Here is a 22659-nt window from a genome sequence, read left to right as displayed (position 1 = left end):
GTTGTATCCTTTTCAATTGGCTTCTCAGATGATTTTTCAGCGTCCTCTACATCCTTGTTCATTGCAGGTTCTGGCTTCAGAGGCACCTCGGCTGACTCCTTGAATGCGTCACCTTGAGCTCCGACTACATCTTCTCTTTTTTTAGCCCTTTTTTCTACCTTTTGTTGGTCCGGAGTGTCTTCACCTGCTTGTTTCTGGACTGCATTCTTATCCCCGCACCCACCACACATGCTATCAATATTGGGCTTGCGTGATGACCTAGCTTGGGAGTGTGCTACATAAAAGACAATGTAATAATACTCAATATTAAGTTATGTGAACATTCAAAGAGAAGAATGTTCCACAGAATATTACCAATTCCATCAACAGGAGATCCAAAGATGCCTTCCATTGGATCTTTCTCTGCAATTACATGGAGAAAAGAAACAAAATGGTCAAGAAATGAATCTACAATCAGCTTCATATCATAAGGTATAAAAACATCGATTACCTGTACCAACATGCTCATCCATGTTTGCCTCTCCAGGTGCCAGCAGCTTCAAAGCATCTTTTAAAGGTTCCTCACATCCATGAAATAGACACTGGCCGGCAGACTTACAGGCAGTTACAAAACAAAGTGGGTGATACGGATGTTGACATCGTAGCATGTAGACACTGGTAACAACAGTCTGCATGATAGACATCCCACAAGCAACACAATCACCTAATTGCACACAGCTATTGTCCGATCCCAAATGAACAGGCGGCCTGACAGGAAGGATAGGCATTCTTGACTTGAACAAGTTAATAATCGTTTCCACAAATCGAAGATGCCCTATCGCCACTTCTACTTCCCATAACAAAGTGTCATGCTGACCCTGTAAAAAAATAGCACTGCGTACTTTATAAAACAGTATAAGTGTTTGTGCATTACTTTCAAGAGTCTTCATCACTTTATGTGGTACCACTTAAGAGTGTTATATAAACACATTTAAGTGGTCTTTTACCATATAAAATGGTCTCTAACCATTTTTTCCTAATTAGAGTTTAACCACTTTTAAGTAATATCAACTACTACTAGGTGAATCAATCAAGCTTACATACTTGTAACTGTGCTTCCTCTTCACCTAGGTTATCGAGGTTGTGCACTTCAATATCAAGTCCCATGTCTTTGAGAGACTCCTTTCTGATTTGAATCAAGGTCTCAAGCTTTGCCATTGCTTCCTCGTTTGGTGCAAGCCCAGCCTTATGCAACTTGAGTTCCTCCATATCCTTGTTCATTCTCTCTACGATCTTGGCGGCGCCTCGCATCAAACCAACCTGCTCATCTCTCTTTGTCTTTGATTGATCTAAAGCAATTTTTATTGCTTCGAGACATTGCTGCTTCTCTTTTAACTTTTCAGCAGCATTAGCCTTCATGTTAGAAATAGCTGCTACATCAGCCGTTGATGCAGAAAATGTAGTCGAGGAAACATTTCACATTCCAAATGTTCCCATCGAGCCAAAGGCCCGCTTCTTTAGAAATTCCTCCTTAGCCTGCCCTGAAAATTGATGTCCACCTGAGTATGTCTGCCAGTCAAAGCCTGTGCCAGTACTGTCAGTGTAATTAGGCATGGATTGTTTGTGGACCTCCATTTCTCCAATTTCCTATTTACAGTTTTCTATTGGCGTAACATTTTGATAACACCTTCAACATACACAGCCCATGCAACTAAACCTTCAGAATCTTCAGCGGCCTTGCACTTCTGCCAAGTAAATCCATGTGCAAAATGCACACCTACCTCGTTGTTTGGGGGAGCTCCCTGATATACTTTGTGGTATAGCAGGAGACATTCTTCATACATTTCAGGCCTCAACCCCTTTAAATGCATCTTCTCCTTTTGGTGGTGCTTGTAAAGCCATACACTAAGCCACTCCTCATTTGAGAAATCATCATCACATAGGAGCTTCGGATCCTGGCCAACCAAGCATAGCCCATATTCGGTATGAAAATCTTCCTTGGTGAAGCAAAATTTTGTTTGAGTGGGTAAGGCCACTCGTGGTACTGTCCACCTCCCTGTAAAACCATATAAGAATGCGTGTTAGTATGTAATGAGCCATAATTAAACTTGTTTTATCAACAATAAGAAGTGGTTGAAATGATTTCTGCACCATTCTCAGTGGTACTGCAAAATTTTTAAGTGGTGGTGTACCACTAAATGGTTCTCAACCACTTAAAACTGGTTAGTTAACACTAAAAACTTCTGCTACACCACTATTTTCTATTGATACATCCCATTTTGGTGTTTCTTCACCAGTTTAAAGTGGTGCTCCAGCACATAAAAGTGGGCTGAACCACTGTTCAGTTGTGCTACACCGATGTGAATTGTTGTACACAACTTAAAATTGGTGCTACACTCCTAAAAAGTGGTGCTACACCAATAGAATGTGGTATCTCCTTGTAAAGCTTCATCACTTAAAAGCACTTAACCACCACTTTTAGCAAAGATGTAGAACTAACGATTATTGCACTTTTGTAAAGCATTACTAAAATGGTTCTACAACACTGAAAGTGGTTGACCATCACGCACCACCACTTAAATGTGATTTGAACACAAAAAGTGGTGACCACCACTTTATTGGTGTTTACCACTTTATACCAAATAACGTTCAGGTTAAGAAGCACCACTTTTCAGTGGCCCTATACACTTTTAAGGTACCAAATAACGTTCTAGTTAAGGAGCACCACTTTATAGTGATGTTCACCACTTTATAGTGGTCTTCACCACTATAAACACCACTTAAATGTGATTTGAACCACAAAAAGTGGTGAGAACCACTTTATTGGTGTTTACCACTTTATACCAAATAACGTTCAGGTTAAGAAGCACCACTTTTCAGTGGTCCTACACACTTTTAAGGTACCGAATAACGTTCTAGTTAAGGAGCACCACTTTATAGTGATGTTCACCACTTTATAGTGGTCTTCACCACTATAAACACCACTTAAATGTAATTTGAATCACAAAAAGTGGTGAGCACCACTTTATTGGTGTTTAACACTTTAAACCAAATAACGTTCAGGTTAAAAAGCACCACTTTTCAGTGGTTTAACACACTTTTAAGGTACCGAATAAGGTTCTAATTAAGAAGAACCACTTTCTAGTGGTAAACACCACTAGAAAGTGGTGCTTCTTAAATAGAACGTTATTCGGTACCTTAAAAATGTGTAAAACCACTGAAAAGTGGTGCACCATCGTGATGCTTCGCTTAAAAGTGATGCTTCACCACAAAATAGTTAGGGTTTTCAATTGGAAAGTGATGCACCCATTGTATCGCCGGTTTTTACTAGAACCTTACCTCTTTTTAGTGCTGCCCAGCACTTTAAAGTGGTCCAGTATCACTTTTAAGAGATGGTGCACCATATCAACATAACTATGTACTGATGCAACCATGGTTTCTGCCCAACTTTAAAGGGTGCTGCAGGTGCACCACTTCAACACAGCCTATCAATGGTGTTGTACCCATAAAAAGTGGGGTTCACCCACTTGATATTTACTAGTGGTGTGCACACTAGTTTTTCCTAATAAAGAAACACTTTAATTGAATCCATGGGGAAAATACCTGCATCTAACCTGCTGAACATTTTGCTTCTTAGGTGTACCCTTGGGGGACTCCGAAGTTCTTTTTGTAGCATGCATGTGCAAAAAATTCAGAAATTTTACAAGACATAAAACCAATTTTAGAAATGCATGCATGATGCATCTAACCTGTTTTGATAGGCGACTCCTACGTAGAGCTCTTTCCCTTCCTAGGTGTACCCTTGTCAGAGTCTGGAGGTCCTTTTGTAGCTTGGTTCTTCATCCTGAAAAAATCACAAATTCCACATAGATACAAGATCAATAGTTAAATACATTCATGCTTGAACCTGCATGATGCATTCGTATAAGCATGCACACACAGTTGATGAAATCAGCATTCATGCTTCAAGCTGCATGATGCATTCTTATAAAGCATTCACAAGGGTGATCAATTAGATGTGCACAATGCATATACATAGATAAATGCCACATAGATACAAGATCAATAGTTAAATACATTCATGCTTGAACCTGCATGATGCATTCGTATAAGCATGCACACACAGTTGATAAAATCAGCATTCATGCTTCAAGCTGCATGATGCATTCTTATAAAGCAGTGATCAATTAGATGTGCACAATGCATATACATTCCAGAAACAAATTCTAAACTTACACATGCATCATTAATAGTTACAATCGATGATTATCTTGCCACCCAACAGAGGGCAGACCATATCGCCAGGGGTTGAACCTGGGTCCTTACGCACCCACCCATTCACTTTAATCACTAGGCCAAGCCCCCTTTGGTTATCTTGCCACACATTCAGAGACAAGCATACAACGCTTCTACATCTGCATGAAGCATGTTAAAACATGGATCAATGCTACTTGGAAATGCTACCTAGGAAAACGAGCCACATTCAAATTCAACCAACATTCGAGATAGAATGCTTCAAGCTACATGATGACACATACCTGTTGCTGCTGCAGGGGATTTTACTAAAGTTGATGACCAGCCCGGCAAAAAGTACTCCTCCTGAATTTGCTTGTTGTTGTTGTGATGTTGCTGCTTGTTGCTTCGGCTAGTAGAGAAACGCAAAGGAGGGAGGAAAGAGTAACCTGAATGGCGCTGGCGAGACAGAGAGAGGGGGGAGGAATGAGCAAGATAGAGTGGGAGGGACGAGACTCGAGAGAATATTTGCATTAAGTGCTTGAACATACCTTGAGGTGATCATTAATGAGTAAGCGCTTTCACTTAGTACACGTCAAATTTTAACCCTTTTTTCCATAAATTTTGAATTTAATCCCATTGTTTCAAATGCCTAAACCACCCATTTTCTCAACCCCAAAAACCATATACTATATAGTGGCAAAAGCGGTCCACCTATACATGCTTTAACCCACTCATTGTAGGAGCATGAGAAAGAACACACACACCCTCACACAAGTGAAGCCTTCCCTAAAGAAGCAACAGGGACACATGTCAAGTTCCTATCCATGTTGCCCTCATAAGGTGCCTAAAGCCTATTGGTTGGCCTCTCAAGGGGTCCAATGATAATTTAGCTAATTTAATCAATTGTTTATGCATTTATCAAGTCCTCTCTCTCAAAGGGGAAAGGGGGACACTTGTCCCAAGGCTAGCATGGTTGCTTGATATGCACTCTCCATGTGATTGGCTAGGCTTGAAGGGGTCCAACAAACTTCCAACATGAGCTACAAGGGGGGGTACCAAGGAAGCTAGGGGCCAGCTTGGGGGGTATACTCTCTCTCTCTCTCTCTCTCTCTCTCTCTCTCTCTCTCTCTCTCTCTCTCTCTCTCTCTCTCTCTCTCATTGTGTGAGGTGCACAGTGCAAGAGCTCGATCTCCTTCTCCAAGATTCTTGAGAAGTTGAGAGCCTACACCAACACTCTTGGCTATGGAATGAAAATCCAACCAAGAGCCATTCTTCAATGCTTAAGCTTGACATCTTCTCCATCTTCATTACTATGCTATTATGCTATGCTAAGCCAGAAGAGTGATGATAAGTGAGGAGCTATTTCTTTCTCATATGAATGTTTCTTCTTCCTCTTCCCTACCCTCATTCCCCACTAGCTCTCCCCACCTTTGAAGGTGTTTGATGCCTTGGAACTAAGGCCGGGGATGGTTAATACTTTTACAAAGTTTATGTTATGCTCGTGATGCATGAATCTTTCCATCTTCATTGCATCATTTGCATCACCTAGGTCACAAGGAACACAAAGATTGTATTGTACCAAGTCTCTCTCTTGATTGGAGAGTCTATAATACAAAAGCCTATCGGAGGTGGGACCGACTCCACATAAATCTGGTCCTCAACTGTTGTTATTATCTCTAATTTTCTCTTGTAAAAGTATTGTTTATGCCAAGTTAATTAAGTATAATGGTTATGTTGCTACCACTAAAACAAGTTCACCCTCTATGTTCTCAAAGTAGTCTCATGAAAATGCTCACTCTAATTCTCTTAATTCCGCTATTCTCAAAGTTCTTGGGTCATTTCTACATAGAGGATACCTTTTTACCATATGATATCATTCCAAAATGGATGACTAGTCCATTTGGTGCTTGGGAGACTTAGTTGTTGCAAGCATGTCTACTCTTTAGTCCATATCATACTCCCAAAGTAGAGAGAAAAATTCTACTTGGTGTTTGGGAGACGTCGTCATCACAAACAAGATTCTAAGCATGCATGCTACTTAAATTTGTGCACAATAAAAAGAGAACTAGTCTTATAAAACAAAAACATTGTTCATTTTATTAAAAAAACATTTACATTTGCTTGATTTAGTGTAGCATTGTAAGCATTGACAAGGTTCATACTATCCTTAAGTTGTGTTCTTTGCATCCATCTAGCATCTTCAAAAGGATAACTTTTGAACTTAATAAGATACGTCGGATAATCTTACCATGTCTTAGTACCTTTTCTTCATGTCAAAGGATGGATTTGGGTTGAGGCACTTCTTCTTGATCCTCGATCTCCAGCGGGTCCTCAATTATTGGTTCTCTTGGTGGCTCTCCTTTGTAAGGCTTAAGTAGGCTTACATGAAATGCATTGTGTATGAGCCAATGATTGGGAAACTTTAATTGATAAGCCATCTTGTTGATTGGTTTTAGGATTTGAAAAGTACCATAGTATCTTTTTGCTAGCTTAGCATAATACTTTTGGTCGCCTGTAGGATTTTTGCTCGTAATTTTCCTCAATCGAGCCTTGGGAAACTTGAGTAGGACCAAATCATTTTCCTTGAAAGTTAAGGCCCTTTTGTGCCTGTTAGCAGCAACTTTTTACCTTTGTTGTGAGATGGATATAGCCTCCTTAATCTTTTTAAAAGCATTTTGTAGGTCTCGTCTATACTCATTAGCAGTGAAGATCTTCCCATGTACGTTAAGTAGCAAGGGACTTTTAGGTCTTCCCTCAATGATCTCGAAAGGTGCCTTTTCTATAGTAGTATGGACAATGTTATTGTACGCATACTCTACAAGAGGTAGGTACTTCTCCCATTGTGAGTGTTGATCTATGTCTGTAACATAATTCTTTAGATCTAGAATGATAAGGTTTGTTATTTCACTTTGGCCATCTGTTTGTGGGTGATAGGCCAAAGAGAAATTTACCCTCGTACTTAGATTCTCAAAGAGACCCTTCCAAAAATTAATGGTCATTCAAGGATCTCTATCCAACACTATTGATGTTGGCAAGCCATGGTACTTGAAAATATGAGATATGAAGAGAGTTGCCATTTGAGGTTCCTTAATAGTCTTTTTGATAGGTATAAAATATGCTTGTTTGCTAAATTTGTCGACTATTGTCCATATTCCCATGGATTGACTTGGGTAATCCAAAGATAAAATCCATGGATATATTCTCCCATGCTGAAATAGGAATTGGCAACGGCTGGAATAATCCAGATTTCTTTCCTATATTATACTTTGTCTTTTGGCATACTCTTGTATGTTTACCCTCATGGTAGGCCAATAGAAATACGTCTCTACTCCTTGAAGAGTAGGTTGAATCCCTCTATGCCACATAGGGAGGAGCATTGGATTCATACATTACTTTCTCACAAAGAGAGTTAGTAACACATATAGCCTATTGCCATGGAGAAGATAATTATCCTACAAGGTGAACGGTTCTTCTTTCTTCGCTAAGGCAAGGGCTGAAATTATATCCTTGAAATCAGGGTCAGTAGCATACTGATCTATCATAGAAGATAGATCATTGTAAGTTTCTATAGACACTGCATTTACCTTTGTTCGTTGTGATAGTGCATCGGCCACTTGATTGTACTTGCCAGCAATATGAAAATTAAATTGCAAAAGAAAATTTGCCCATCTCATTTGTTTGTCGAAAAGCTTGGTTTGCGTCATGAAGTACTTAAGACTTTGGTGATCCATTTGTAGGATGAATGTAGTCTCCAAAAGATAATACTTCCATGTGTCAAGGGCATGTAGAACATCTAGTAGCTCCTTTTCGTATATGCCCAACCCAATACTCACTCATCGGAGTTGAGTCTTTGGCTCTCGTATGCTATGGCATGTCCTTCTTGAAGAAATATTTCTCTAAGGCAATCTCCACAAGCATCACATTGGACCTCAAATGGTTTTGAGAGATCCGGTAGTATAAGCACAGGTTGAGAGGTAAGATTTTCTTTGAGCTTGTCAAACGTATTTTTCTCTTTTGCAGTCCATGTATACTTAATGTTCTTCTTCGTCAAGTCATGGAATTTGTCAAGCCAAAATGCATGACAAGATATTTATAAAGACCAAATGTTGTACCAAATGCGGTCTTTACAATATCTCTATTGACTATCCTTATTTGATGGTAGCCACTTTTAAGTTCAATCCTACTGAAGTAGGTTGAGCCTTGTAGCTTATCAAACAGATCTTCTACCCATGGTACGAAAAATCTATTCTTGATATTAATTTTGTTTAGTGCCCTATAATCAACACACATGCGGTATGTGTCATCTTTCTTTTGCACTAAAAGGACTGGTGAAAAAAAGGGAGAGGAACTAGGCCTGACCATCCCCTTATTTACCAGTTCATGCACTTGCCTCATTATCTCCTCTAGTTGAGCTTGAGAAACTCTATAAGGAGGCTTATTAAGCGGTGAGCTCCCAGGTAGAAGCTCTATTTTATGGTCATCATCCCCTTGTTTTGGAGGTAACTCTCCAAGAATGACATTGATAAAAACATCTTGGAATCCATTTAGAAAATTAGATAACTCTAATTCCTCTTGATTCCTATCATTTCCATTGGATAAGACATTAGGATCATTTATGAACTCTTTGACAAAAATCATTTATGCAGAAACTTAGCTTTTCATTGACTTCTCAAAACCAGGAGAATTTACAAGAGGTATAGTGCAACCCAACTCATTAGCATCTATGTACATGTTATTTCTCCTATACTTGAAATAAATCCTCCTTCCAAGGAACTTCATATTGCCAACCATGCGGTTGACCGATGGTGCCCCTAAGATAACATCTTCATGTTGAAGAGGGGAGATGAAAAAGTCCTATTTGTCGACGTAGCTTTGGACATATGAAGCCTCAATTTACCAATTAAGGGAGTAACAGAGGCTTGTTGTCCCTTAAAATCTCCATTGGCGGTCATAGTATCTTCCATCTCGAAAGCTTGTATGCCCAGCTTAGTGGCCAACTCCGTTGATATGAAGTCGTGGGTAGAGCCAAAGTCGAAAAGGATAAAGGCATCATGCTCTCTCACCTCTTTCCAAGCATAGGAAAGGGATGATCCTTTGCAACCATGGAAGCTCTAGGAGTCTCATTGCTTCTTTTGGGGCAAGAACGATAGCCATGTCCTTGCTTCCCACACTTGAAACATTTATGGTCTTTGCAAAAAGCTTCTAACTCTTCAGAAGAGAGTTTGTTTTTACCTTTGTAAACTCCTTTCTCCTTGGTCTTGTTATTGTTGTGTTGTTGCTAGAATTGCCTTGGGAAGAATTTTGAGCATTGTTCTTCCCTAGAGTTTCATTTTGGTTTTTAGTTTCCATGGGCTTAAAATTCCTTTTAGCCCCTTGTTGGAAATTGAATTATGAAACGACCAATGTGTGGTGAATCACTTCCGTGATGGTCTTAGGCCTTTGAGGGCTTTGTTCCCGGCCGGTGTGGTGCGTTTCCCTTGACGAACGTCGCATCAAATTGTTGAATGAAAGCCAAGACTTTGTCCGTAGCACCAAAGGTGCCATTGTAGGTAAGGAAAGAGATGTTCTTTCCTCCCTCTTTGAACTTCTTCAGCTTGGACGACCACTTCCTGTGGCATAGGATTTCCTATCACCTCTTATTTTTGGTGGTTTGAAAGTTGCACCATCACTTTCTTTAGAGGAGGAAGAATTTGAGGAGGATGGAGAAGAGGGTGACCTCTTTCTCACCTTTTTCTTCCCTTGTTCCTCCTTGTCTGCACGATCACTTTCTTCATAAGAGGAAAAAGATGAAGAAGATAGAGAAGAGGGTGACCTCTTTCTCGCCTTTTTATTCTCTTGTTTTCTATCATCCCTCTTTGAATTATGGTGTGGAGAAGTGTGCGATGGTTTTCTCCATTTAGGGGGTATTGGAGGGTGTTTTTCCTGCCATCTTCGTGGAGCCATCTCCATCAGGGTGGCAGGAGACTCACTTCTTTCTCATTCCTTTGGTGGGGGCTCTACCATTGATACTTGACTTCTCCTTTGGGAAGGAGATGCATCGTCAAGTAGTGGATTTTTGAGCCCTTTGTACATACCCTCTTCTTGTTCCCTTATTGGAGAGAGGCCTCTTTTGGAAGTCTCACTAGGAGGCTTCCTAGGTACGCCCATGGCTTGTTGAAGCCTAGAAACAAGGTAGTTAACAAGCATAGGGGCATCATTAGTAGCCTTCTCATTAGCAAAATCAAAGCTATCAACATTAATTTCTCTCTCTTTACTATTGTCATTCATTCTAACAGATTTTAGGTGTAAATTTTTAAGCGTACTTTGGCACTTCAAGCCCTAGTTGCTACTCCTCTTAACCCCTTTAGAAAAGCACTCAAGCTCCTATACTCGTGGCTTGAATATCATTAATTGCAAGGAATAGCGGAGAGGGTATTTCAACACCAAAACATACCGGCTCCTGTCAAGATTCTAATAGCTCAATAGTGGTTAAGCCGTAGGCAAGCCCCATAGGATTCCGCTATTAAGACCATAGCTCTCGACGGTGATGCCCCGTTATCTGCACAAAGCAGGCACACTGCAAGGCTGAAAAATCCCTATTCTACTTACTCAATTGCAATTAATAATACCAACCATTTATGGTTAGCTTGAGGACCTCCCTTCTTGAGCAAGAAAAGAGAAACCTTGTACTCTGATACCAATGTAACATTTAGTGGCCTAGTAACTTGTGTGTAGCAGAAATAGCATAGACATAGTGAGCATTTTATTAGAATAGATTCCTAATGAGCATAGCAAGAGTGCTTGGATGGAGAGAGAGAGAGAGAGCAACAAAAATAATAACACCTAGTTAGATTGGCATGAACAATAATTTAAAAGAGAGAAATTAAGCTATTGACAATAGTTGAGGACCGGATTTCCCCCTCCAGAAGGCTTTGTATTATAGGTTTCCCCCATCAAGAGAGACATTTTACAATACAATACTTTGTGTTCCTTCAATAACTTGTTGGTGCAATGAAGATGGAAGCTTCAAGCACCAAGCTTTACTCTTGAAAACCACAACATCAATTCCCTCACAGTCTCAGACCCAAGACCTCACACACCTTCAAAAATGGTGAGAGCTAGCGGGGTATGAGAGTAGATCGAGAGGAAGAAGGAGTATTCTTACAAGAAAGAAGTATATCTCCTCAAATAATCACTCATAATAGCTTAGCATAGCTTAGTAATTAGCATGGTAGAGGAGATGAGCATGCATTGGATCTTGGCTCTTGGTTGGATTTGCAACACAAAGCCAAGAGTTGTTGGTGTAAGCTTCCCTTCTCACAAGCTTGGAGTAGATGATGAGCTTTCCATTAGAGCTTGAGAAGGAGAGAGAGTCTTCTTTTCTTCACACATGAGATTGTGTGAGTGCGTGCATGATAATGCCTTGCCAAAATCAGCCCCTTCTCTCTCTTCATCGACCCCTCTTGGATTTTACTCATGCTGGCATCCCATTGGACCCTACAAAGCTTAGCCAATGATAATTAAGAAGCATAAGTGATAGCCTTGTGACATGTGTCCCACTTTCCCCTTTTGTGAGAGCTTTAGGTATTTAGTTAATGCAATTAAACTCTCATTTGACCCCTTAGTCTTCTGGCCAATAGGAATTAGGCAAGCAATTGGACTGTTGAATGCTCATTGGACCCCTTGGGAGACTGTCTAATAGTCTTCTAGAGATCTTAATTCCTAATGGTTCTTTTATCAAGTGTGTTTAAAAGAATTAAACTAAATAAACTCTAGCCTAATCTCATTGGTCCACCTCTATGGCCATCCAATAGGATTTGAATGCACCTTGGAGGCAACTGAGCTAGGCACCTGACATGTGTCCCCTATTCCCTTTGTGTAAAGGGAGCTTGTTAGAGTGTGTGTGTGTTTCTCTCTCATACCCTACTAAAAGGGCTTGCCCCCTCCAAGATAGGGATGTGGGAAGACTTTTGAGTCTTCCCACAAGCATCCAACTTTCCTATGTTTTGGCCATTTAACTTACACTTTTGTACGATGTCGATTTGCACCAAAACTTTGCCCTCAAAGGTGTTTATGATTATAGTCGTCTTGTTCGAGTTGCCATGTTTTAATTTTTGTCCTTTGTACCATATGTCCTTGTAATTGTAGTCGCCATGTTTTAATTTTGTACTTCACTTGTATCAAACCTTTTTACGATGTGTCTTGTTGATCATAATTGCCATGTTTACTTATTGCAGTCCATTTGTCCCAAACCTCTGTAAACTTTGTCTTTATGATTATAGTCATCTCGTTATAGTTTTCGGTGTTCATTTGTACCACAACTTTGTAAGATCCTCAATGCTAGCACATCCTCATTTGATGTCTCCTTATGAGTGTAATTTCAATGTTTTGCTTTATAGAGTTTTACCTTTGCAAAATGTGTCATTATGATTATAGTAGTTGTGTTCTAGTTTATGCGTTCATTAGTCCAAAACAAAAAAATTGGCAAAATGGATCTTGAGGAGTCTGGACTCATCAGACTACTGGGCAGTACTAATTAAAAGAACCATTCACAAATTCAAGCTAAAGGACTACAAATCCTGGTCAAATTTGTCACTCAGGGACATCATCCTCTCCTCCAAGGACTTTGTTCCTTATGGTTCCAAGCTCATATGCAAATTCTGGTCCTCCTGGCAAATCATGAAACCAAAATGGCATTTTACTAACACTCTTCTCTCTAACAAGCATTTAGTGACTCCCTAGTCTGACGAGATAGGTTGGGAAAGCACCTAAGTCCTCGACCTTGCAAAGTTTCACGGGCATTGCAATCCATCTTGACAGGCTACGGTGGCACAATTGCCAGTTTTTTACCATTGGGCCCTTAGCTAAGCCAAAACAAAAAAATTGGCGATTGTGCCACCCTAGACCGACAAGACGGGAGCGGATGGCCATGAAACTTTGCACGGGTGGAGACAGCACCTAAATTCCCACCCCTACAAATCTCATGGCCATCAAAATTGTTTCAATGGGCTACGGTGGCACAATCACCAGTTTTTTACCATTAGGCCCTTAGCGAAGCCAAAACAAAAAAATTGGCAAAAGTGCCTCCCTAGTCTGATGAGACGGGAGCGATGGCCATGAAACTTTGCAGGGGTGGGGAAAGCACCTAAATCCCTACCCTTGAAAATTTTCATGGGCATACAATCCGTCTTGATGGGCTACCGATGGCACAATTGCCAGTTTTTTACCATTAGGCCCTTAACGAAGCCAAACAAATCAATAAATCGTGATTGTGCCACCCTAGACCGACAAGACGGGAGTAGATGGCCATGAAACTTTGCAGGGGTGGAGAAAACACCTTAATCCTTGCCCTTGCAAAGTTTCATGGCCATCAAAATCTGTTTCGATGGGCTACGATGACACAATCGCCAGTTTTTGACCATTGGGCCCTTAGCGCAACCAAAAACGAGAAAATTGGCACAAGTGCCACCCTAGACCAACGAGATGGGAGCGGATGGCCATGAAACTTTGCACGGATAGGGAAAGCACTTAAATCCCCACCCCTGCAAAGTTTCGTGGGCAATAAAATCCGTCTTAATGGTCTACTGTGGCACAATCCCCATTTTTTGACCCTTGGGCCCTTAGGGAAGCCAAGGGAGTGGATGGACATGAAACTTTGCAGGAGTAAGAAATGCACCTAAATCCCCACCCATGAAACGTTTCATGGCAATCATAATCTATTTTGACGGGCTACGGTGGCACAATCGCCAGTTTTTGACAATTGGGCCCTTAGTGAAGCCAAAACAAAAAATTGGTGATTGTGCCACCCTAGACCGATGAGACGGGAGCGGATGGCCATGAAACATTGCAGGGGGAGGGAAAGCACCTAAATCTCCATTCTTGCATAGTTTCATGGACATCGCAATCCATGTCAATGGTGTATGGTGGCACAATCACCAGTTTTTTACCATTGGATTTTTAGCGAAGCCAAAATGAAAAAATTGGCAATTGTACCACCCTAAACCGACAAAACAGGAGTGGATAGCCATGAAACATTGTAGGGGTAAGGAAATAACTTAAATAACTGCCCTTGCAAAGTTTCATGGACATCTTAATCCTTCTCAATGGTCTACGGTGGCACAATTGCCATTTTTTAAACCATTGGGCCCTTCGTGAAGCTAAAACAAAAAATTGGCGATTGTGCCACCCTAGACCGACGAGACAAGAGGAGTGGATGGCCATGAAACTTTGCAGGAGTAGGGAAAGCACCTAGATCACCACCCCTGTAAAGTTTTATAGGCAACGCAATCTGTCTCGATGGTCTACGGTGGCACAATCGCCAGTATTAGACCATTGGGTCCTTATTGAATCCAAAATGAAAAACTTGGCGATTGTGCCACCATAGATCACCGAACGGAGCAGATGGCCATGAAACTTTTCACAGGTGGGGAAAGCACTTAAATCCCCACCTTTGCAAAGTTTCATGGGCATCACAATCTATCTCAACAGGCTACGGTGGCACAATCCCCATTTTTTACCATTGGGCCCTTAGCGAAGTCAAAACAAAAGAAAATGGCGATTGTGCCATCCTAGACTGACAAGACGGGAGCGGATGGCCATGAAACTTTGCAAGGGTAGGGAAACCACCTAAATACCCACCCTTGCAAAGTTTCATGGCCATCAAAATATGTTTCCATGGGCTACGGTGGCACAATTTCTGGTTTTTGACCATTGGGCCCTTAGCGAAGCCAAAACGAGAAAATTAGCAAAAGTGCCTCCCTAGTCCAACGAGACAGATGACCATGAAACTTCGCACGGGTGGGACAACACCTACATCCCTATCCTTGCAAAGTTTCATGGGCATCGCAATCCGTCTCAATGGGCTATGGTGGCTTAATCGCCAATTTTTTACCATTGGGCCCTTAGCGAAGCCAAAACAAAAAAAATGGCGATTGTGCCATCCTAGACTGACAAGATGGGAGCGGATGGTCATGAAACTTTGTAGGGGTGGGGAAAGCACCTAAATTCCCACCCTTACAAAGTTTCATGGCCATCAAAATCTGTTTCGATGGGCTATGGCGGCACAATCGTCAGTTTTTTCCATTGGGCCCTTAGCGAAGCCAAAAAGAAAAAATTGGCAATTGCGCCACCCTAGATCGACGAGACGGGAGCGGATGGCCATGAAACTTTGCAGAGGCAGGGAAAGCACCTAAATTTTTGTCCTTGTAAAGTTTCATGGTTATCGCAATCCGTCTCGACGATCTACGATGGCACAATCGCCAGTTTTTTACCATTGGGCCCTTAGCGAAGCCAAAACAAAAAAATTGGCGATTATGTCACCCTAGACCAACGAGACGAGAGCGGATTTCCATGAAACTTTGAAGGGGGTGAAAAAAGCACTTAAATCTCCTACCCCTACAAAGTTTCATGGGCAACGCAATCCGTCTCCATGGTCTACTGTGGCACCCCTGCAAAGATTTTGACCATTGGGCCCTTAGCAAAGCCAAAACGAAAAGAATGGTGATTGTGCCACCCTAGACCAACGAGACGAGAGAGGATGGCCATGAAACATTGTAAGGGTAGGAAAATTACCTAAATCCCAACCCTTGCAGAGTTTCATGGGCATCACAATCCGTCTCGACCGTCTACGGTGGCACAATCGCCACCTTTTTACCATCGGGCCCTTAGCGAAGCCAACACAAAGAAAAGAAGATTCTGCCACCCTAGACCGACAAGACGGGAGCGGATGGCCATGAAACTTTGCAAGGCTAGGGAAAGCACCTAAATCCCACCTCTACAAAGTTTCATGGCCATTGAAGTTTGTTTCAATGGGCTACAGTGGCACAATTTTTTGACCATTGGGCCCTTAGCGAAGCCAAAACAAAAAAATTGGCACAAGTTCTACCCTAGACCGACGAGACGGGAGCGGATGGCCAAGAAACTTTAAAGGTGTAGGTAAAGCACTTAAATCCCTACCCCTATAAGTTTCATGGGCAATGCAATCCGTCTCAACGATCTACTGTGGCACAATCGCCAGTTTTTTACCATTGGGCCCTTAGTGAAGCCAAAACAAAAAAATTGGTGATTGTGCCATCATAGACCGTCGAGAAGGGAGCGGATGACCATGAAACTTTGCAAGGGTGGGGAATGAACCTAGATTCCCACCCATGAACAGTTTCATGGCCATCGCAATCTGTTTCGACGGGCTACAGTGGCATAATCGCCAGTTTTTTACCATTTTGCCCTTAGTGAAGCCAAAACAAAAAAATTGGCGATTGTGCCACCCTAGACCGACGAGACAGGAGCGGATGGCCATGAAACATTACAATGCTAGGGAAAGAACCTAAATCCCTACCCCTACAAAGTTTCATGGACATCGCAATCCGTCTTGTCGGTCTAGGGTGGCACAATCGCCAGTTTTTGACCATTGTGCCCTTAGCAAAGCCAAAACAAAAAAATTGGCGATTGTGCTATCCAAGACCAACAAGACAAGAGCGGATGGCTATGAAACTTTTCAAGGGTAGGGAAAGCACCTAAAACCCTGCACCTTCAAAGTTTAATGGGCATCACAATCCGTCTCGACGGTCTACGATGGCACAATCACTAGTTTTTGAGCATTGGGCCCTTAGTGAAGTCAAAATGAAAAAAATGGCGATTGTGCCACGTTAGACGGACGAGACAAGAGCGGATGGCCATGAAACTTTGTAGGAGTGAGGAAAAAATTTAAATCCACATCCCTGCAAATTTCCATGGGCAACAGAATCCGTCTCGATGGTCTACTGTGGCACTATCGCCAGTTTTTGACCATTGGACCCTTAGCGAAGCCAAAACAAAAAAATTGGTGATTGTGCCACCCTAGACCGACGAGACGGGAGCGGATGGCCATGAAACTTTTCAAGGGCAATGAAAGCACCTAAATCACAACCCCTAAAAAGTTTCATGGGCATCGTAATCCGTCTCGACGGTCTACAGTGGCACAATCGTCATTTTTTTTCAATTGGGCCCTTAGCAAAACCAAAACGAAAAAATTGGCGATTATGCTACCATAGACCAATGAGACGGGAGCGGATGGCCATGAAACTTTGGAGGGGTAGGGAAAGAACCTAAATCCCTATCCCTGTAAAGTTTCATGGGCATCGCAATCCTTCTTGACGGTCTACGGTGGCACAATCAACAGTTTTTGACCATTGGATACTTAACGAAGCCAAAACAAAAAAATTGGTGATTGTGACACCCTAGATCGACGAGACGGGAGAGGATGGCCATGAAACTTTGCAAGGGTAGTAAAAGCACTTAACTCCCCATCCGTGCAATGTTTCATGGGCAAGGCAATCTATCTCGATGGTCTACTATGGAACAATTGCCTGTTTATGACCATTGGGCCCTTAGTGAAGCCAAAACAGAAAAATTGGAGATTGTGCCACCCTAGACCAAAGAGACGGAAGCAGATGGCCATGAAACTTTCTAGGGGTAGGAAAAGAATTCAAATCCCCTATCGCGTCAGTCTCGATCGTGTACCTGGCATCTTATAACGAATTGGCATTCGTCCCGCTAATGATAGTCAAGACGGCAACATAAGACCGTGAATCTTTAATAAAATTAGATCAATGGTAAAACAAAATAACAACCTATGAATGGTAATTTCAAAAATGAACATCAAATGAATGAGGGAAAGTACAACACCATAATATAGAATATCAATGAAGCAGAGTATACAAGAATAGAAATGATCGAAAGGGCCAAAAAGGTGGAATGGTAAATAACACGAATGTAGGGGTCATCGCTAACACTCATCATCACAACTATCATCTACAGAAGCAATTCCAATATCATCTGCAAGGTCTGCAACTCCTACTCTGCTATGAACTATCTACATAATGCTCTTGTGCTCATGCGGACCCAAACGCCAGCGAGGGGTGCTCCCTTTCTTCTTACTAACAATCCTCTCTAGCCTTAGCTCCACAACAAGGACAAGATGGGAGTAGTGTATGGCCACCTTTGGCCACTCATACTGTACAAAATGGATGTAGTGCCCACATCCATGGACCTGCTGAAAATAGTGCCCTAAAACAACCATACTGTGAGCATCATATGCCTCACCATAATCATCCACAGTGGATTCTTGAAGCACATACTTTGCCTTGGTGCACCTGAGAATGTAATAGTCAACTGCCTCTGCATTTCCCTCTTCAGCAATAACTGCAAAATCATCTCCCTCTGCCAAGTAATCTGCGAGAGTATCAGCATCATCTGAGAACTGTGTTGCCTACCTATCAATGGAGCTACTCGATGTGGTCATATCCTATGATGGTGAAAGAGGTTGTAGTGTCCACCTATCATCCCACTCTGTCATGGTGCAATCTGCCCACTCACCATGTACGTAGGCATCACAAAAGCATGAATGGTGCCTAGTAAAGATAGTGGGATCCCTAGCTGCAGTGCTACGAATGTTGGGCAGCTGGAGTGTACCTGCTACTGTGTCACAATCCCAGCTAGTGAGATCAATATCTTGGCTATCCACACACCAAAGGAGCCTCCTCACTGAGCATCCACTACCTGAAGATGAGTCATGTGCCATGTGCTATGAGCACCACTCCACAACCTGTCTAGCATCTCTAAATCGGTCACTATTGCGTCAAAGCTGATATCACCGAAGAGCACACTTTACACAAGCACCTGCACCATCATGCTCTCCCTTTCCATGCCCTGCCTCAAAGAATCTCCAAATGCAAGATATGCCACTACTATGGTGCCATATGTACAACCAAAAGAACTGACGTGCACTTTTGAATTGTGCACCACAACCATCCAACCAAATATAACGAGAGGAGAATGAGATGTGGCGCTCACGAAGGAATCCATCATGCTGCTGAAACAATGTTGCACAAACTGCACACTGTGTGAGCGATCATCATTGATGTAGAAATGGTACTCACGTATGATCACTCATGAGTCCTCAGAGCTCTCCACTCCATCAATTGTCACCTCTGCGTGAAGATAAGATACATGGACGAGGATTGCCACCTTCTAGAGCATTTAAAAAGGTTAGAGTGAATGAAATAATGCAATTACATAATGTGGCTAAAAATGCAAAGCAAATGTAAAGTTATCAAACTATTATCATTTATACCTGCTCGGAGAAGTAGTGTTCGGATTGGATCTCCTGATGTGGAGAAAAGGTGTAGTTCTCTGTGAAATCCATGATAGAGACCACATTGCCAATCGGGAAGGCGGCAAGGCAAGCACGAAACTGGTAATCCTTCCACTTTGCGTGATGCGCATGCTGCACATATGGATACACAACGGACCTAAAAGCCTGCATGAAGTAAGGACGTGGTGCAGTTTGAGATGTGATCTGCAACCTGCAAGATGTGCCACCTCAAAGACCTTTGTATGTCTGGTAGTCATACTGTTGCCATGTAACTATCCCACCCGCATCACCATCATCTATGACAGATGTAAGTCGTGCAAGATCCCCACATTGGGCACACTTGCACTCCACACACAACATTTGATGGTAGGAGGCTCCGTCTACACGCCGACATAACAAAGAGTGGACAAAGTCTCATGGCCCCGTCGGAACCTCTCCAACACGCCCCGAAAGAGCACGGAACACATCATACATAATCTGAAATTGCACATGGTATCTGCAACACATGTCTCCCTCTCGTGCATGAATGGCACGTACCAAGGCTTGCAAGCCTCCTCAAAGGAGAACTGACCAATGCTAATCTCAGGGTGGGCATCGTGGAATGCATGAAAGAGCTGACTCTGTGTAATCTCTAGGATCATAGCACCATGCTCTATGTATTGCTTGTGACCAATCCTATGTTGAATTGTCTTTTTAAAATCTGACAAGGCGTGGCAATTCTCCTCCCAAAACTGTGCTATGAGCTCTCTCATGCGTGAATCTAGAATGCGTGAGCATCGTGGAGCATGCCCACTACTCGCCATAGCTCATCACTATGTACCAAATCAAGTCGTTGTCTCCTAAGGCGTCCGGCATGCAAGATGGGCCAACGAATGCACAACACATGAGAAGTGGCCCAAGAAATACCTATGATGGATGTAGTTGCCACTGCTGCAGTGAGTGTGCGATGAGAAGCAAGTGCATCCCTTGATCCCCGTCGTCGAGATAGTGCAATGTAAGACCGTCTGACACTATCTACAACTTCCACCGTAGCGTGACAAGTCCCTAGACTACGGATCTTGATAGTTGTGCGGGCCTGAACGACACAAGGGTGTCGCAACAAATGCTCAAGCACCTGAGTGCGTGAGGAGAGATCAATGTCACTGAAGTAGGTCTCCACAATGATGCCTTCATGATATTTGGCTCCAGATGTGCTAAATGAGTGTACCATCCATGCCAACTCCAAAAGGTTCTCCAAGAGCAAGCAAGGGAGATCCACTCAAGGAAATGAGGGGACTGTGCTGCATCGATGGACGGCCAAAATGCTCCAAGGCCAGTGACACCATGTGAGACTCCCCAAAGGCACCCACCATGGGGGGGTGTGAGCTCGCCAACGTGTGACCCCTCTCCTAGCGGGGCTGTAGATGTTGAGGAAAATGGTAGAGGGACCGAGCAAGGGGAAGAAGGAAAAAATGGTAGAGGGACCGAGCAAGGGGAAGAAGGAAAAAATCTAGGTGATAGAGGGAGAGAAGAAGAATCACCCTCATGCATGAACACCCCCAGATTCCTCGAGGTAGGGCCTGTAGTGGACTCTTACATCACATCCGTACATAATCTTGCTCTAGAGCATTGCTTGCATTCTCGAGCTTTGCCGCAATTTTCTTCCGCATGGGCAATTGCTTCCACATCCCGAACTTTGTGGACGGGGTCTTTGTGCTGTCTATCTTGCTTTCGAGACCTTCATGATTGTGAACCCATGCTTATTTAGAAAAATGAATGTTAGAGTACTTAGTGTTTGAATGAAAGGAGCATAAATGCTCCAAAATCACTTACTCTCAAACTCTCAAATGAAGTGCACTAAAAAAAAGGGTTTATATACATTGTCTCCCTAATGTAATCTAAAAAGGTGTAAATCTGGATAAGATTACACCAATCAAATTTCAAAAAAATAGGTTATATAAAATTATAATTATCTTTTAAGTTAGTTGACTTACGTTAAGTGAAATTTTAAAAAGAATTATATAAAAAAATTATAATCCTTAAGTTCTCATCCATAGTAATTTAAATAAATAAAAATTTAATAATAATCATAATATTTTAAAATAATAAAATATATAAAAATTAAAACTAATTTGCTTTAAGTTATCTTTTAATAATTATGACATACAATCTATATAATTTATTTATAAAAAAATATTAAAGATATAAATAAATGATGTGGCCATGCATGGATGACATGGCAAGTCTATGAGGGCAATATGATGTGGCAATCAAATCCTCCTCAACTGCCATGTCATTATGTGACATGGCAGAATGGTGACATGAAATGTTTAGGTGGCAAAAAGGTGGAAGGTGAGTTGGAGAGTTGATGATGTGTCATGCTTAGTGGATTGTGAGGTGGCAAGCCATGCAAGCACCACGGACAAGTGTCACAAAAGATGGTGGATGACATGGCATCTAATGTGAAGTGGCATGCAAGGTAGCAATTGAGGTTGGTGGATGAGGTGATGTTTAGGATGACAAGTGTGAAGTCAATCTTTTGACTATGGTGATATGGAAGGTGACATGGGGTGATGACATGGACTTTTGGTGATGTGGCAGCCTCCTTGTATGACATGGAATAGACAAGTAGTATTAGGAGAAAGAGACCAAACCATGAAATATGGACAAGTGTCAAAATTTCTAAGCTTGACACTTTACCAAACCTAAGAATCCACACCTTAAGTTAATTGTGGAAGTGAAAAAATTAAAACAGTAGAAAAGTACCTTTCTCTAACTCAAATTGACTCAATTTTTTTGATTCATGGGTACTTTATGATCAAAGCTATAAGATACATGAAAATCAAATTGAGTGGCAATATAAATTATTTATTATATTTAAAAAACAACTCCCTTAAGATCCTCTTAGAAATCTTTGCTATTTTTTGAGCTAGATCTAAACAAAATGAGCCGTTAAAGATTCTACTTTTTACATCGTCACATTCTACAGGTTGTAAACAATTAAATGACCATTGGATCTTGGAAAATAGTCTATACATCATTAGAGATCTGCTGTAAAAAATTAAGGCATTTTATCACAACGATTCTAACAAAAATAAATAAATAATAATTACATAGAGACCCAAAAAATTATCAAAAAATAAAGTTAAATTGCTTGTCAAGTGAATAATTGATGTGCAAAGGGACAAGTCAAGAGAATAAATTCATATAAAGATATAGACAATTGTTCATCAAGGTTACATAGTTGTGATGGGCCATGACAGATTGGACCAAAGTACTTCTTGCACACTAAAATTTCTATTTTCGTTTGAAAAATTGAAGATCGGAGCTTTATTACTATGCATTCTATGTGGTCA

The 22659-nt window shown here is 41.6% G+C and overlaps 1 protein-coding gene across 1 annotated transcript; it reads right to left on the bottom strand.

Annotated features, from left to right (window-relative positions):
- Positions 1-18043: 18043 nt before the first annotated feature.
- LOC147417534 (uncharacterized) lies at positions 18044-18751 on the bottom strand. Its single transcript, XM_086506540.1, has 2 exons — positions 18547-18751; positions 18044-18402 (listed from the first exon to the last, which is right to left on the bottom strand). The coding sequence occupies exons 1-2, from the start codon at positions 18749-18751 to the stop codon at positions 18044-18046; spliced, it is 564 nt and encodes a 187-aa protein (XP_086362666.1).
- Between the last annotated feature and the right edge of the window lie 3908 nt (positions 18752-22659).

This window comes from Adiantum capillus-veneris, chromosome 30, assembly GCF_014529385.1.
Source record: "Adiantum capillus-veneris isolate H3 chromosome 30, ASM1452938v2, whole genome shotgun sequence".
Classification (NCBI taxonomy): domain Eukaryota; kingdom Viridiplantae; phylum Streptophyta; class Polypodiopsida; order Polypodiales; family Pteridaceae; genus Adiantum; species Adiantum capillus-veneris.
Note: the sequence above shows the minus strand (reverse complement) of the source record. Positions and strands in the feature narration are given on the sequence as shown.

Coding starts and splice junctions, on each gene's coding strand:
- LOC147417534 (XM_086506540.1), bottom strand. CDS start 18,751: ATGGCACATGACTCATCTTCAGGTAGTGGATGCTCAGTGAGGAGGCTC. Junction 18,403..18,546: donor TTGTGATGCCTACGTACATG/GTGAGTGGGCAG, acceptor ATACTCTCGCAG/ATTACTTGGCAGAGGGAGAT.